The 18,354-nt window shown below is 38.9% G+C and overlaps 1 protein-coding gene and 1 pseudogene across 14 annotated transcripts in view; one reads left to right on the forward strand and one right to left on the reverse strand.

Moving 5' to 3' along the window:
* DNAH6 (dynein axonemal heavy chain 6) overlaps nucleotides 1-18,354 on the reverse strand; it is a 411,305-nt gene that overhangs the window by 146,027 nt on the left and 246,924 nt on the right. For all 14 annotated transcript variants that reach the window (XR_013526431.1, XM_002807522.6, XM_035272122.3 and 11 more), the window contains 4 exons: nucleotides 17,120-17,351; nucleotides 5,875-6,027; nucleotides 3,561-3,701; nucleotides 1,621-1,863 (listed from right to left, as the gene is read on the reverse strand). Coding sequence is in view for 13 of the 14 variants with exons in the window: in XM_002807522.6 (XP_002807568.3) it covers nucleotides 1,621-1,863; nucleotides 3,561-3,701; nucleotides 5,875-6,027; nucleotides 17,120-17,351 (769 nt within the window). In the remaining variant the exon portion in view is untranslated. The remainder of the gene's footprint in view (nucleotides 1-1,620; nucleotides 1,864-3,560; nucleotides 3,702-5,874; nucleotides 6,028-17,119; nucleotides 17,352-18,354) is intronic.
* Nucleotides 14,228-15,253, forward strand: LOC108588097 (trafficking protein particle complex subunit 2-like; annotated as a pseudogene).

An 18,354-nucleotide genomic window follows, 5' to 3' on the forward strand; every position in this document is an offset into this window, starting at 1 on the left:
GATGGACCATCCCAGGTCCAGCTGTGCTTGCTGTGAAACTCTCAATCCAGAGTATTTCAGATTGCTTGTCTTTATGTGGGTGGGACCCACTGTGCCTCATCACCTGGCTCCTTGATTCAGCCTGCTTTTTTTCAGTTGAATGGGTGATTCTGTCTCCAAGGCATTCCAGGTGCTAGTTGAAAAGACTGTCCAGATTTGTGTGAGGTTTTTGCAGATACCTGCTGCGCTAGCTGAAACAGCCCTGCTGGAGACTTGTGGCACTTTTCTGCCTGGGAATCTCCTGGTCTGTGGGCAGTAAAAATTTGTTTGGAGATGTGGTGGTCACTCACCCTCTGTGTTCTCACTGGGAACTGCACTCCAGAGCTGTGCCTATTTGGCCACCTTGGATCCAACCCCCAAAGAATGATTTTTCAAAGGTGAGTCAGAAAGCTTGGCTCAAATGGGCAGATTTCGAAAATATCGGTCAAGTTATTTCATGAGGCAGGTATTTTATCAGGTAAATACCCTCTGAAAAAATTTAAATATCTATATTGTGCTTCCCTTTTTAGTGTGTTTAAAATGTAGTAAATTGTAGGTCGTGTTGATATCCTGATGATGATGATGATGGCAGTTTCTATTTTTTGAACACTTTATATGTGTCAGATCATAGTTCCTGAATTCACTAACAGTCTCTTAAATTCCACAACAATCCAAGAGGTAGATATAGATTTTTTTTTAGATTTATTTTCTACTAAGACTTAGAGACATTACTAATGTGCTCCAAGTTGCACAGTTAGAGATAGAACATAGGCTGTACATAGTCTGGCTGATACCCCAGCCCTTGCTCTTAGTCAGAAGGACTGACACATGTTCTTTAAAACACTATCTTTGTTGCTTAACAAAATGTTTTCCTCTGTATTAAATACCACAGAGATGACTAGCTCACCAAACAACTTTGATGGTCATGTGATGCCCATATCACTCTACCAAGTCAAGGATACTTACATAAATGAAAGAAGGAAAATATAATTATTGAGAAAGGAGAAGGCCCTAAGATCAAGGGCAGGAAACACTTTTTGGGTCATATTTTAGGTTGTCAGGGAAACATGTCAGGATGGAGATGGCTTGATATGGTTTGGGTATGATTCCCCACCCAAATCTCATGTTGAAATGTAATCCCCAATGCTGGAGGCAGGGCCTGGTGGGAGGTAACTGGATCATGGGGGCAATTTCTCATGGTTTAATGCCATCCCCCACTTGGTGCTGTCATTGTGATAGTGAGTTCTTGTGAGATCTGGTTGTTTAAAAGTTTGTGGCACCACCCCCCATCTTGTTCCTGCTCTTGCCACATAAGATGTGCCTGTTTCCTCTTTGCCTTCTGCCATGATTGAAAGTTTCCTGAGGCCTTCCCCAAAGCTGAGCAGATGCCAACATTATGCTTCCTGTATAGCCTGCAGAACCATGAGTTAATTATATCTCTTTTCTCATGAATTACCCAATCTCAGGTATTTCTTTATAAGCAGTGTGATAATGGGCTAACACAGGGCTCTGACAGGTAAGACAGTGCATAAAGTTTCCATGCATTCTCAGAAATTTTGAGTTCAAGCAAAACAACATATTCATGGACAATGTTGAACCTACTGAAATGATCTGCCTCCTTTTTTCAGACAGCATAGACAGGTAAAGATTGATAAGCTCCAGGTAGGAAGTGGGTGTCGTGTAGTACCGCCTGCGCAGTTCATTGTAATAGCACTCTGCCATGCTGGAGACACTCAAGTGAATGTTCACGCACATCAATGAAAGCTTTTCTTTCTGTTCTTCATTTCCAGCATCGACTTGTGAGAAAAATGTCTTTGACACAGAAAGAAGTGCTTCTCTGGGCCACTGTAAATAAAGAAGAAAATCTAGAAAATCTGTTGTGTCATTTCAATAATATACAGTTTAATACTAAGAAAACCATATTTCTAGGGCTGCGCATGGTGGCTTACATCTGTAATCCCAGCACTTTGGGAGGCTGAGGCGGGTGGATCATGAGGTCAAGAGGTCAAGACCATCCTGGCCAACATGGTAAACCCCATCTCTACTAAAAATACAAAAATTAGCTGGGTGTGGTGGCACACACCTGTAGTCCCAGCTATTCGGGAGGCTGAGACAGGAGAATTCCTTGAACCCAGGAGGCAGAGGTTGCAGTAAGCCAAGATCGAGCTACTGCCCTCCACCTGGCACCTGGAGACAGAGTGAGACTGTCTCAAAAAAAAAAAAAAAAGAAAAAAAAACATATTTCTGATGAACTCCTCCTTGCCCAGTCCCCTCTTCACCTAGTTAACACAGACACATGTCTATGGTGCTTAATGAACTGAATGGCTCTGTCCATTTGAGGGGTGCCTGGGTCTGTATTTGCTGATCAGTATGTCTCCACAGTATCATGCACACAGAAGTTGTTCAAAAAATATTTGTTGACTGAATGAATTAATGATTGGGTGTCTCCAGAATTCCCTAAGTAAATCACATATGTTACAGGGACCTTATGTCCTCATTCCATTTGTTACATAGTTGGGACCTCATGTCCAGCATTATAATTACTGTTCTGCACACCTCAACTCCTTTATTCCTCTCTTGCTTCTTTGAACTCACCTGAACATTGGTCAAACGTGAGTCTTTTACCCCATGCCTGAAACTGTGCAGCTGAGCATGGCTGGAGAAAAACATACAACCTCGCTGATTAGTATCAGTTTAAATTTATGATAATTAGTTTCTTAGTGCAGCCCAGAAATGCTTCTACATTTTCTAATACATCAGTTTTGTGCCCTCTTGAGTATTTCACACTTGATTCTACTTCTTCAGACTGCTGACAGTCTTTCTTCTTCACTCGCAGCTGATGACCTTGCTACCCATATTACTAAAAAATAACAGCAATGCAAACAGAACTTCGATGAGCTCTTACCTCCATATCTTCCCACCTACCTGCATCTGTACTCATATATTCTACCTCCTCACCTGTTACTCAGGAGTAAGCTGTGGATGGTCCCTGACCAGGCCAGCACCTTCACTGATGACTTGATCTCATCCCTTCTTGCTTACTCAAAAATACTGGTCCCACAGTTCTTAACTTGGTATGCTGCATCATCAATATATTTATCTTTTCTGGGTCATTTACATCAGCATGCATGCATGCCACTTGTGTTTAACATTTAAAAATACTTCTGTCTTCACCTCACATGTCCCCTAGCTCTTACCCCATCTCTCTGCTTTCCTTTGGGGCAAAACTCGAACATGTTCCCTATAATCATAACTCAGATTTCTCTTCCTTCTTCTCTCTTGAACCCTTTTCCCCACCATCCTTTGAAATAGATCTTGCCAATGGATATCTTCCACATTGCTAACTTCAATGGTCTTCTCTTCCTTTACAAATTCTGTTTTGTTGTATGATTGTCATGGTCATTCCCTATATGAATAAATTCCTAGTAGGCTTTAAAGCTAATACAAATAGAAGTACCATGAGTTACTCTTGGACAATGTGTTACCCCTTTAAAGTCATGCAAGTCCAACTCCTCAAAGAGATATCCTGGGATGTTACCAACCTGCACAAACCAGTCAATGGTGCAGCAGTTCACAAGAGATGGAAACATCCTGCATCGGGACCGAAAGGCCTCCCCAACTGGGCTCATGCAGAGAACAATGTGCAGCTTCTGACGCACTCTGCTGATAAAGTATTGAAACACCTGACAGAAAGAAAGAGATTTTTCCAGTTTAAAACAATGATTAAACAACAATAAAAATTAGTGTTGGCTAATGCATCTGAGGCTCCCAACATCAAATATAAAATGTCAGCATAGTAGAAATGTAAATTTTCTTGTTCAATATTCACTCCAACCTCTTTCTCTCACACAGTCTGGAAAGATTAAAAATGGCATTTTGCAAACTCCATTGCAACTAAGGTTCTGGAAGTGATTTAGGTCCCCTTCATCCGTGTACTTGAGGAGACCCTTTGAATAAAGGGCCATTCATACAAGGTTTTGCTGTGGGAGAAAGGACACCTGGGAGAGAGGGGCAGGGTGCACAGCATCAGGTTTTACAGGTGCAGAGCCTGGCAGAAGTTGCATGGTATGGAAGCTTTTATTCTTTTTCAACTTTTATTTTAGATTCTGGAGGTATACATGCAGGTTTGTTGCAAAGGTATTTTGCGTGATGCTGGAGTTTGGAGTATGATCTTGTCACCTGGGAAGTGAGCACAGTACCCTATAGGTAGTTTTTTAATCCTTTCATCCCTCCCTCCCTCCCTGCTCTTGTATTCTGCGGTATCTATTGTTCCCATTTTTATGTCCATGTGTACTCAGTGTTTAGCTATAAGTGAGAACAGGTGGTGTTTGGTTTTCTGTTTCTGTATTATTTGCTTATGATAATGATCTTCAGCTGCATCCATGTTGCAGTAAAGGATATGATTTCATTCTTTGTAATGGCTGTGTAGCATTCCATGGTATACACGTATGACATTTTCTTTATCTAATCCACCATTGAAGGGCACCTGAGTTGGTTCCATGTCTGCTATTGTGAATAGTGCTGCAATGAATATACAGGTGCATGTGTCTTTCTGGTAGAATGATCTATTTTCCTTTGGGTATATACCAGTAATGGGATTGCTGTATCAAATGGTAGTTCAATTCTTAGTTCTTTGAGAAACCATCCTGGAGCTATTATCTCTGGAAGTGGCTCCTGATTTCAGCTGCTTCCTGATGTGACAGAGGACACATACCTATGGAGCTGGCAGCTGACGCAGAGGCACACTGACTGGTTTAGTGGCTCCCTGCTTCAGCAGGAATGGTTGTGGTAGAGGCAGCCACTTCCTTGATCATTGACATATACAGTGTACATTTTATATTCATTCCAAGGAGTTAAGTCTGGGATTTCTTCCTTTGGCTCTTCTAATTATTTGGTATCCCTTTAAAAAAATCCCTTCCTGGGCCAGGCACAGTGGCTCACAGTAATTTCATCTCAGCACTTTGGGAGGCCAAGGCAGGTAGATCACCTGAGGTCAAGAGATCGAGATCATCCTGGCCCAACATGGTGAAACTCCATTTCTATTAAAAATACAAAAATTAGCTGGACATGGTAGTATGCTCCTGTAGTCCCAGCTACTTGGGAGGCTGAGGTAGGAGAATTGCTTGAACCTAGGAGGCGGAAGTTGCACTGGGCTGAGATTGTGCCACTTCACTCCAGCCTGGTGACAGAGCAAGACTCCATTTCAAAGAAACAAACAAAAAATCCCTTCCTGCTTACATTAGCAGAAGTGGGCTTGCATCTGTACTTATAATTTCTGACCTAGCAGTAGAGAAAATTCTCACAAAGGGAAATAGTAAAGATATGAGAAAGAAGAGCCAGAAATTTAAAGAAGGTACAGAAACAAGGAAAAAATCTAGGATGAACAAGTAACGGTGAATGGGATTATTATGGTGTTGGAGAAATGGAAGTGAACAGCAGCCACAATGTTCCCGAGAGAGTGAAAGAAAACACATTTCTGCTTTGTTGTGTCATAATGTTACTGGTAGGCAAGGGCATCAACAATACTAGACTCATGCCTTCAGCTGTCTACAGGCAGGATGTTGCAGTGTGTGAAATAAACCGGTGCTTAAAGAGAAGACAGGCTAGCCAGTTTGGACAAGACTGACCTCTGTTGGGCAGTGGGATTTCTGTTTTCTGCTTCTGACAGAACTTTCTGTAAGTCTGGTGAACCAATGCTTTAAATATCAAAAATAAAATACATAGAATACAAAGGAAACCAATTATATTCAAAAAAATTCTATTCATGGACCCCTTAAGGGGATGTATAAATGGTTAAGTAAAAGGTGAAGGAAACATTTTGTGACAAAGCCACATAATTACTCTGGCATGTCCTACCTCGTCTCTGTTCCCCTCGGAAATTCCTACTTCTTTTGCTTTTGGTCTAGTGGCTGCTAAAACCTGCTCCAGTTCATCCTTTTCAAATAAATTAGGCACTTCACCTGAGTTCAGGATGTTATTTATATCCTCTAGGAACTCTTCCACTACAATCTGTAGAAGAAAGCAGTGATCATTACAACTTGCCCAATCATTTTCAATTTATTTTATAAAGCAAATATTTGTTCTAAAATTCAAATGAATTAATTTCATCTTTAAGAGAAGATAATTTTAAAAATTACATGGAACCCTGAAGTTCTAAAATAGCAAGTTTTTTTATTTGTGTTTTCTCAGCAGGCATTCATATTTTACCTGAGTCAAGTCATATGTGCAAGTATTTTATATTCTGCCCCTTTCAGTTATCATTTTATCATTAATACTAACCCATAGTTCTGTACAGCACTCATCATATTTATCACAAATATAGAAGCACAATGCACCATTGAGCTGATGCATCATACATTTACATAGACAAAGATAGTTTACAGTCTTGTTTACATTAAAAGAACAATCTGGAGATGGACTCAAGATGGCGTGGTGAGAACAACCCAGGATTGAAGCTCTTGGTGAATGTGCAGAGGGTGAGTCAGGGCCGCATTTCCAGACAGATCTTTGTTGCCCACAGAATGGGGAAATTCCCAGGTATAAAAGAGACGCAGGGCACCAACGCAGTGCAGCTGGCGGCCGGTGCAGCCGGCGGCCAGCGCTGCAGTGCAGCGGGGCTCCACAGCACTCTGCACAAAGCGCATGGGTCCAGGTGCCCTGTTGAACCGGCAATCTGAGACTTGAGAGGGCAGACTGGCATATCCATCTGATTGAACGGGACTTGGACAATGAGCCAGGCCAGGAGATTCCAGGGAAATGGCGCTTGGGCCAGTGCAGTGGGACAAACAAAACGGCGATTCCAAATGCTCTGGGTGGAGAGTTTCACTGCAGGCACAGCTGAACCCAGGATGGTGCAGCTCGGTGGGGGAGGGGCGTCTGCCATTACCATGGCAATCACCCCTACTGAGGTAAACTCCCATTGCTGATGCAGCCCACCATTGCCCAGGCAACCCACCACAACAGAGAGACTCCACTGCAGGGCGTAGCCCATGGCAGCAGGGCGGAGACTGCAGCAGCAGGGCAGAGCATGCAGCAACAGGGCGGACCTCACACCAGCAGGGCAGAGCCTCAGCAGGCAAATACTGACTAGACTGCCTCCTAGCTGGGCAGGACAGTGCAATGGACACTCATAAAGAAAGCCCCAAACCCCCCGAGACAGAGCATCTGAGAAAAAAAGGGTTTTTTAAATGAGTTCTGCTGCAGCAGAATTAAACTTAGCAGCCTAACAGCCCTGAATGAACAACAGAGCTCACAGCTCAGCACTTGAGCTCCTATAAAGTACAGACTGTCTCCTCAAGCAGCTCCCTGACCCCTCTATATCCAGAAGACTGACATTTGGCAGGCATCATTCTGGGACAAAGATAGCAGAAAAAGAAACTGGTAGCATCCCTCACTGTTCCACAGCTGCTATAGGTTCACCCCAGACTAGCAGGGCCTGGAGTGGACCTCAGCAGTCGTACAGTGGAGGGGCTAGCCTGGTAGAAGGAAAACCAAGTAACAGAAATACTTCATCATCAACAATCTGGGCGTCCACTCAGAGACCCAATCGAAAAGTCAGCAACTACGCAGACGACAGGTGGATAAATCCACAAAGATGGAAAGAAACCAGCATAAAAAGGATGAAAACACCTGAAACCAGAACATCTCGCCTCCTACAAAGGACCAAAACACTTCACCAGCAAGGGAACAAAGCTGGACAGAGAATGACTGTGACAAAATGATGGAATTAGACTTCAGAAGGTGAATAATGAGAAACTTTTGTGAGCTAAAAGAACATGTTTTAAATCACTGCAAAGAAACTAAGAACCTTGGAAAAAGATTTGAAAAAAAGATTCAAGGAAATAACAAGAATGGAAAACTTAGAGAGGAATATGAATGAATTGAAGGAGCGGAAAAACACAATACGAGAACTTCGCGAAGCATGCACAAGTTTCAATAGCCGAATTGACCAAGCAGAAGAAAGAATATCAGAAGTCGAAGATCAACTCAGTGAAATAAAATGAAAACCAAGATTAGAGAAAAAAGTGCAAAAAGGAATGAACAAAGTCTCCAAGAAATGTGGGACTATGTGAAGAGACCTAACCTACGTTTGATAGGTGTACCAGAATGTGACGAAGAGAATGAATCCAAGCTGGAAAATACTCTTCAGAATATTATCCAGGAAAATTTCCCCCACCTAGCAAAACAGGCCAACACTCAAATGAAGGAAATACAGAGAACACCACAAATATTCCACAAGAAGAGCAACCCCAAGGCACATAATCATCAGATTCACCAGGGTTGAAATAAAGGAGAAAATACTAAGGGCAGCCAGAGAGAAAGGTCAGGTCACCCACAAAGGGAAGTCCATCAGACTCACAGCAGAACTCTCGGCAGAAACTCTACAAGCCAGAAGAGAGTAGGGGCCAATATTCAACATCCTTAAAGAAAAGAACTTTCAAACCAGAATTTCATATCCAGCCAAACTGAGCTTCAGAAGTGAAGGAAAAATAAAATCCTTTGTGAACAAACAAGTACTCAGAGATTGTGTCACCACCAGGCCTGCTTTACAAGAGTTCCTGAAAGAGGCACTACACATAGAAAGGAAGAACCAGTACCAGCCATTCCAAAATCACACTAAATGCTAAAGAGCATCAACATAATGAAGAATCTACATCAACTAACAAGCAAAACAGCCAGCTAGCATCAAAATGGCAGTATCAAATTCACACATAACAATATTAACCCTAAATGTTAATGGACTAAATGCAGAAATCAAAAGACACAGACTGGCAAATTGGATAAAAAACCAAAACCCATCAGTGTGCTGTATCCAGGAAACTCATCTCACATGCAAGGATACACAAAGGCTCAAAATAAAGGGATGGAGGAAGATTTACCAAGCAAATGGAGAGCAAAAAAAAAAAAAAAAAAAAAGAAAGCAGGAGTTGCAGTTCTCATCTCTGATAAAATAGACTTTAAAGCAACAAAGATCAAAAGAGACAAAGAAGGTCATTACATAATGGTAAAAGGATCGATACAACAAGAAGAGCTAATGATCCTGAACATATATGGACCCAATGTAGGAGCACCCAGATACATAAGGCAAGTTCTTAATGACTTACAAAGAGACTTAGACTCCCACACAATAATAGTGGGAGACTTTAACACTCCGCTGTCAATATTAGACAGATCAACCAGACAGAAAATTAACAAGAATATCCAGGGCTTGAACTCAGACCTGGAACAAGCAAACCTGATAGACATTTACAGAACTCTCCACCCCAAATCCACAGAATACACATTCTTCTCAGCACCACATCACACCTACTCTAAAATTGAACACATAATTGGAAGTAAAGCACTCCTCAGCAAATGCAAAACAACTGAAATCATAACAAACAGCCTCTCAGACCATAGTGCAATCAAGTTAGAACTCAGAATTCAGAAACCGACCCAGAACCACACAGCTTCATGGAAACTGAACAACTGGCTCTTGAATGTTGACTGGGTAAACAACAAAATGAAGGCAGAAAAAAAGAAGTTCTTAGAAACCAATGAGAACAAAGACACAACATGCCAGAATCTCTGGGACACATTTAAAGCAGTCTCTAGAGGAAAATATATAGCAATAAGTGTCCATATGAGGAGAATGGAGAGATCCAAAATTGACACCCTATCATCAAAATTGAAAGAGCTAGAGGAGCAAGATCAAAAAAACTCAAAACCCAGCAGAAGACAAGAAATAACTAAGATCAGAGTTGAACTGAAGGAGATAGAGACACGAAACACCCTTCAAAAAATCAATAAATCCAAGAGCTGGTTTTTTGAAAAGATCAACAAAATAGACAGACCACTAGCCAGACTGATAAAAAAGAAAAGAGAAAACAACCAAATAGATGAAATAAAAGATGATAAAGGGGAAATCACCACAGATTCCACAGAAATTCAAACCATCATCAGAGAATATTACAAAGAACTCTATGCAAATAAACTAGTAACCTTGGAAGAAATGGATAAATTCCTGGACTCCTGTGTCCTCCCAAGCCTAAACCAGGAGGAAGCGGAAACTATGAATAGACCAATAACAAGGTCAGAAGTCGAGGCAGCAATTAAGAGCCTACCACACAAAAAAAGCCCAGGTCCAGATGGGTTCACTGCCAAATTCTACCAGACACACAAAGAGGAGCTGGTACCATTCCTTCTGAAACTATTCCAAATAATCCAAAAAGAAGAAATCCTTCCCAAATCATTTTATGAGACCAACATCATCCTGATACCAAAACCTGGCAGAGACCCAACAAGAAAAGAAAACTTCAGGCCAATATCCACGATGAACATAGTTGCAAAAATCTTCAATAAAATATTGGCAAGCCGATTTCAACAGCACATCAAAAAACTTATCCATCCTGATTAAGTAGGATTCATCCCAGGGACGCAAGGTTGGTTCAACATATGCAAATCTATAAACGTAATTCACCACATAAAGAGAACGAAAAACAAAAACCACATGATTATCTCAATTGACACAGAGAAGGCATTCGACAAAATTCAACAGCCCTTTATGCTAAAAACCCTCAATAAACTCGGTATCGATGGAACATATCTCAAAGTAATAAAAGCGATTTACAACAAACCAACAGCCAATATCATACTCAATGGACAAAAACTGGAAGCATTCCATCTGAAATCTGGCACTAGACAAGGATGCCCTCTTTCACCACTCCTATTCAATATAGTACTGGAAGTTCTAGCCAGAGCAATCAGGCAAGAAAAAGAAATAAAGGGTATTCAAATAGGAAAGGTGGAAGCCAAATTGTCTCTATTTGCAGACGACATGATAGTATACCTAGAAGACCCCATTGCCTCAGCCCAAAAACTCCTGAAACTGATAAGCAACTTCAGCAAAGTCTCAGGATATAAAATCAATGTGCAAAAATCACAAGCATTCCTCTACACCAATAACAGACTTAAAGAAAGCCAAATGAAGAACGAACTGCAATTCACAATCGCTATAAAAAAGAATAAAATACCTAGGAATACAACTCACAAGGAATGTAAGGGACCTCTTCAAGGAAAACTACAAACCACTGCTCAACGAAATAAGAGAGGACACAAACAGATGGAGAAACATTCCACGTTCATGGTTAGGAAGAATTAATATCATAAAAATGGCTATACGGCCCAAAGTAATTTACAGAATCAATGCTATCCCCATCAAGCTACCATTGACTTTCTTCACAGAACTGGAAAAGGCCACCTTAAACTTCATATGGAACCAAAAGAGAGCCCGCATAGCCAAGTCGATTCTAAGCAAAAAGAACACAGCGGGGGGCATCACACTACCGGATTTCAAACTATACTACAAGGCTACAGTAATCAAAACAGCATGGTACTGGTACCAAAACAGAGACATAGACCAATGGAACAGAACAGAGGCAGGTTTTTGATAAACCTGACAAAAACAAGCAATGGGGAAAGGATTCTCTGTTTAATAAATGGTGTTGGGAAAACTGGCTAGCCATGTGCAGAAAGCAGAAACTGGACCCCTTCCTGACACCTTACACTAAAATTAACTCCAGATGGATTAAAGACTTAAACATAAGACCTGGCACCATAAAAACCCTAGAAGAATATCTAGGCAAAACCATCCAGGACATAGGAGTAAGCAAGGACTTCATGACCAAAACACCAAAAGCATTGGCAACAAAAGCCAAAATAGACAAATGGGACCTAATCAAACTCCACAGCTTCTGCATGGCAAAAGAAACAGTCACTAGAGTGAATCGGCAACCAACAGAATGGGAAAAAATTTTTGCAGTTTACCCATCTCACAAAGGGCTGATATCCAGAATTTACAAAGAACTCAAACAGATTTACAGGAAAAAAACAAACAAGCCCATTCAAAAATGGGCAAAGGATATGAACAGACACTGTACAAAAGAAGACATACATGAGGTCAACAAACATATGAAAAAATGCTCATCATCACTGGTGATTAGAGAGATGCAAATCAAAACCACATTGAGATACCATCTCACGCCCGTTAGAATGGCGATCATTAAAAAATCTGGAGACAACGGATGCTGGAGAGGATGTGGAGAAAAAGGAACACTTTTACACTGTTGGTGGGAGTGTAAATTAGTTCAACCATTGTGGAAGACAGTGTGGCGATACCTCACGGCCTTAGAAATAGAAATTCCGTTTGGCCCAGCAATCCCATTACTGCATATATATCCAAAGGACTATAAATCGTTCTACTATAAGGACACATGCACACGAATGTTCATTGCAGCACTGTTTACAATAGCAAAGACCTGGAACCAACCCAAATGCCCATTGATGATAGACTGGATTGGGAAAATGTGGCACATATACACCATGGAATATTATGCAGCAATCAGAAATGATGAGTTCGTGTCGTTTTTAGGGACATGGATGAATCTGGAGAACATCATTCTCAGCAAACTGACACAAGAACAGAAAATGAAATACCGCATATTCTCACTCATAGGTGGGTGATGAAAAATGAGAACACATGGACACAGCGAGGGGAGTACTAAACACTGGGGTCTATTGGGGGGAAAAGGGGTGGGCCAGTGGGGTGTGGGGGAGGTGGGGAGGGATAGCCTGGGGAGAAATGCCAAATGTGGGTGAAGGGGAGAAAGGAAGCAAAACACACTGCCATGTGTGTACCTATGCAACTGTCTTGCATGTTCTGCACATGTATCCCAAAACCTAAAATGCAATAAAATTTTTTTTTTTAAAAAAAAGCTTACTGAAGAACGCGAATTAAAAAAAAAAAAAAAAAGAACAATTTTAGGCATATAGCTTTTCTCCTCAGTTGGATTATTTTCTTGAAACAAATTCCGAGGAGTGAGATTAGCAATTAAATGCATAAGTATTTCCTGGATTTTGACGATTTTACTATTTCTCATTCAATTCAACTGTGAATTCATGAATTTTTAACATTTATTTTTGTTAATTTGAGAAGTATAATAAATGCTTTCTTTTGGAGAATTTATTTAGGATGTTGTTGATTATTAGCAAGGGAAAATATTCCATCTTTATTATTGTCCATTAAAAAATCTGCCTAAACTTGCAAACATCTGCATCTTGGAGTTTTCTTTCAAATTTGCATGAGTAATTTACGTGTTTTGAAATAGACTTTTTGTCTTTGGACATTGATGCAAAATTTTAAAAGTAATCTCTCATTTACCTGTTTTCTCAGTGAACTTTTTAGTTATATAGAAGTTTGAGTATTATACATTTTTCTATGACAAGATATGTTCGTTTATTTTCCTCATTTGACACTTTTTGTTTTTCTTAATGAACTTGGTATAATTGGGTCTGTCAATTTCCCCTAGGAACAAACCATAGTTTTCTGTGTTCTAATTTTTATTTGCTTTTATCTTGTTTCATTTTCTTATTTCTCTTCTGACATTTTCCCCTCCTAAAGTTTTAAGAAAATTAATTTGTGTAGTTTCTAATTTTTGATTCAAATCCATAAATGTAAATTTGAGAACTGTTTGGTTGCATTCTACAGATTTTTATTTATATTGTTTATTTTTCCTAATCTCTAAGAGATTTTGATTTTCTTGATCTTTATATGAATGTTTTAAAGTCCTAAGACACATCATTAATTTTTCCTTTGATTAAAGCATGGGTAAATAATGTTATGAGTACAGCTTACACTTTTAACAATTTAATAAAAATTTCTTTAAATCTAATACATGATTAATTTCTGTAAACATTCAGTAGTATTAGAAAATATTTGCTTTCTCTGTGAAATATGAACTATAGAATATAGCTATTAATTGTAGCTTGGAAATTATATTATGCAAAATATCTAATTATATTTATTTCTACTTTGTTAGTTATAGCCAATTAAACTCTATTTTTAACATCTTGTTTCTCTCAAATTTCTTCTCACATTTATAATAGTTTTGTGTACACATATAAGTCCATGTATAGACATACGCATTTTTATTTTTATGGTTACACTTACTATTTGTTACTCTAGAACATTTGAGGTTGATCAGGGCTTCCAACAGAATGTAATAGCTTTTTGTCTGAAGAGAACTAACACAATATAGCTTGATCTTTGGAGCTTTAATACTTGGAGACTTTTTACGTAATTTGTTTGATTTTTAAGGGCAATGATAAAAAGACTATCAGAGGTTTCCGTTGTTGGCCTCTTGCTGCAGGAGCCATATACTGAAGACCATAATCTGGGAGCTTCTACTTTGTAATTGTTGGACACCGTGATAATCCAGTTTTTGAAATGGAGGTTTTGCCAGCTGGGAAGGCAGAATCCTGACCATTGTCATCTGAACCAGTTCATGGCTCATGCTGCTCTCCACCTTGCAGATAACATGTGGCTATTGAACAACATGTTCTTGAAAACTGTGGACAAGTTCGAGTGGTTTGTGTCGGCACATGTCACCGCAGGGCATATGAGATTTATTATGCTTCATGACATAAGACAAGAAGATGGAAAAGAACTTCTTTACTGATGTTTATGATTTATATATAAAATTTTCAATGAATCTACTTTATGAACCCAATTCTCCTATTCGATCAAGTGCAATTGACAGAAAAGTTCAGTTTCTTGGGCAGAAGCACCTTTTAAGCTGAACGCAGAAAATTCTGAAACAATTTCACCACAATGGTGTATACACGGGAATGTCTACATTGTAAGTTACTTGAATTAAATCACCTGGAAAACTTCTGTGTAGTCTCGGCTTATCTAAACTGAATGAAATTCCTTCTATATTTAAAAATAGTACATTCTGTTTCATGTCACATGTCAATTGGTATTTCCTCGTGAACAGTGTTATTTATGAAGAGCTCATTATCAAAAATAAGTATTTTTATTTAAAAATTGGGATTAAGCTTTTGACTTGCCCAATTTAGATAGGTTGATCTTTTCCTTTTTTGAGATGGAGTTTCGCTCTGTTGCCCAGGCTGGAGTGTAATGGCACTTGGCTCTCTGCAACCTCAGCCTCCTGACTCCAAGTGATTCTCCTGCCTCAGCCTCCCAAAGTGCTGGAATTACCGGCGTGAGCCACCGTGTCCAGCCCAGATAGGTTGATCTTAATGTAACAATCCCAAAACAAATGTCATAGTCAAGATTTGGTAAATAGATTTAAAACTAAATATTTAAAACTAAAATATTCTGCAGTTGGGAATGAAATGTGATAGGACATAATAAATGTTAATTTATTTATACATTTAGATATATTATAAAAATGTATAGGCAGTATACACAGCACTACTCAAGAAGCCAAACAAAAACTTGTGCAGTGCTGAGTGTCATATGTCTGCTTCTGCCAGAGGTGAAGAATAGTGATCCTGCTATAATGTGAGAACCTGGATCCATGTCTGTGGAATAAAAGGCTGGGAGCAGTTGCAGGCCACAGTGAAGTTTGTTGTTTCCATCACTTAATATTCTTGTATTTCCTTTCCTTCAGAGAAACTACTGATACCAGTACTTGTAAAAAGTTGTAAGGCAATTTTTAGGATTGTTGTCAAAGAAAAGCTTGGATTACATTAACGTTTGTACTCAGCCTTTTAGGTGATACACCAGAGGGGGCTGGGAATGGTCTCTTTGTTCCTATGATAAGTAGATCTTACTGTGAAATAGTAAATGTCCATTGAAAAGCAAGTAATACAATCTGTGCTAATTAAGAGCATTTGAACAATTTTGTTCCATTCTGAATAACTTTTGAGCAAGTAATTCTAAGCTTTGTCTTGTATCCTTGTGAAACTGCTACCATCATATTTACCCTATTTATTTGATTTCTTAAATAAAGATGTTTGTTTCAGGAAAAAAAACACTATCAGAAATATCTTAATTTTAGGATAATTAGAAACTACAGATAAGCAAAACTAAGAAAATAGAAATCACTCACAATCCCATGATTCAAATGTTTTCTCTTTGTACATAGGACATACATGTCTAGATATACATTAAAATGTGTATGTTGCTATAATTTTAAAGTTTTTACATAGTGCTCTAGTATATGGTTATATCAGATTTTATGTATATGACTTTCTTTCACTGGACATTAATACTCTTTCAGATAATTATTTTAAAAAATTACAATAGATATTCTTAAACATGTAATTTTGTATGTAGCTTTTATTATAATGTAAAAGAAATGTAAAGGCTTTGCCTACATATTGCCAATTACCTTCCAGAAAGATTTTGTTAATTTATAATCACCCAGTGAAGTATAAACAAGTCTATTATTCCTACACCTTTGCCAACTCTGTATATTATTATTTTTAACCTTTATTAATTTGTAAGGCCAAGCAATTGGCATTTTTATTTATTACAATTTCCTTCATCAGTGGTGAGGTTGAAAATTTCTTCAGGTGTTTAAAGTTCTTTGTTTTTTGGAACCGTGTATTTATATTCTATCACATTTTTTTTTCTATTTCTTCTATAGATGTGGGTTTTTCCTTTTGCATTTGTAATAGGTATTTTATACTAAGATATAAACTCACTGCATGCTACAGATATTAAAAATATGTTTCCAATTTTGTGTTTGCATTTAATTCTGCTTACAACTTTCTGAAAACATGTACACATCAAATCCATCACTTTTTAATTCCTTGGCTAACTTCTAGATGGGTTTATTTTCTCTAAAGACAAAATACCCAAGAATATCCAACGTAGAAAGTCCTCCACTATAGAATTAATTCAAGTTGGCTGTTGTAGTTATAGATGTAATCCTACTTTAATTTAAAGGTAATTTAACTAAAAACAGAGACCTTATTTTTTCCTTTCTATAGGTAAAGCATGTTTCTGTAACTGAATTTTTAGTAAATTATTTTCTTATATGCACTTTTATACAGTTTATTACCTTCTGTTATCTTTGGCTTTTCCCTCAAAGAAAAGTTAAAAACTTACTTGCTCGACCTTTGATCAAATGTAATTACAAATATTTGGTAAATAAATAAAAATGTATTATGAAAGCCTTTTACAAGCTGCAGGAAATCTGTTATCAAAGGGAACAATCCCTTGAACTTCATCCTACACACTGTTCAAAGCACACGCCTGATTATAACACCCATACATTTCCTGTTCTTACCCATGGGCTATCTAAACACATACCTGGGTGTCAGTGAAAAGGAAAACCATATTCTTGTCTTCTACACCAGCCATTTTGTACAACTTCCTCAGGTCTTCATGAAAACTGTCATAATTATATCCCCGGCTGAGTTCAATCTGCAAACATTTGTAGCCACATATATGAGCTGCGAGTCTCGTGAGAGACTGCTTTCCTGTGCCTCCTACTCCCACAAGCAGGGCATTGCCTCTTTCTTGACGTATCATCCGAGCAATCCTGCAAACATCAGAGCAGAGAAAGGTTTATTTCAAGTTCACAGACCTGGCTTCTGCTCAGAGAGCCTGCCCCAGCGTGGAAGGCTGGTGGCCAGTGGAGGCTCCTCCCTGGACAGGATGCTGCAAGGGAAGAGCTGGCTGCATCTCAGGCCAAGGTTTGGTGAATAGCACTGCTGGACTTTTCTCTTCTTCATTCTTTCCCCCATTCCTAACAGGCTGTTAGGTCTCGGCTCTAGTTGTACAAATTTAGAATAAAGTAAAATCTCTTTTCCTTGAAGTCTGAAGAACTTTGTTGGAGACCTTAGCCAATCTAGACCACAACATATATTGTCAATTGGCAAGCCCAGGTTTCCATTTATAAGAATGAACAAGCAGAAAAATCACTGAACCTAGAAAAAGACACCATAGTGCAGAAGGAGAGATCAACAGAACACTTTGAGACGGATTTACTACAGGATACCAACAAAAGTTTAGAAAGTTTCATGTTAATTCCTGTTAAGATTCATGTTAACAGGAATTTTGAAAAGAACTGTGATCATGATACTAGAGTGAGCCTCAAAAAGGAGAAAAAAACCCCCCAAATTTAGGAAAAGTTGGATAGAGATGGAAAATCCACTAAACCGAAAACCTGAGTGGAAGGTGATGAGTCTCACAAACACAATACCATGGAGAGTTGAACAGAAAAAGTAGAGGCCAAACTCCAGGAATATACCCAGAACTCAGAAAAAAGATCTCAATCTTAAAATAATGAGAGATAAAATGGAAGATAAGGAGGGCAAATCTAGGAGAAACAAATGGGATCCCAGAGGCCACATCGTAGAAATTACAGGAATGAGAAGAGGGAATAGAACTGAGGCAATGGTGACTGACAAAATAGAGAAACTACTAGAGCTGAACCCACAGACCCAAAGATTAAGAAAGAAAAATAGGAGAGGCAAAACACTAAATATTTCTTAGGAGATCTCTAAGTAATTTACATATAGAGATTTTATAGCTGAAATCTA

The sequence above is a fragment of the Callithrix jacchus genome, chromosome 14 (genome assembly GCF_049354715.1).
Source record: "Callithrix jacchus isolate 240 chromosome 14, calJac240_pri, whole genome shotgun sequence".
NCBI lineage: Eukaryota > Metazoa > Chordata > Mammalia > Primates > Cebidae > Callithrix > Callithrix jacchus.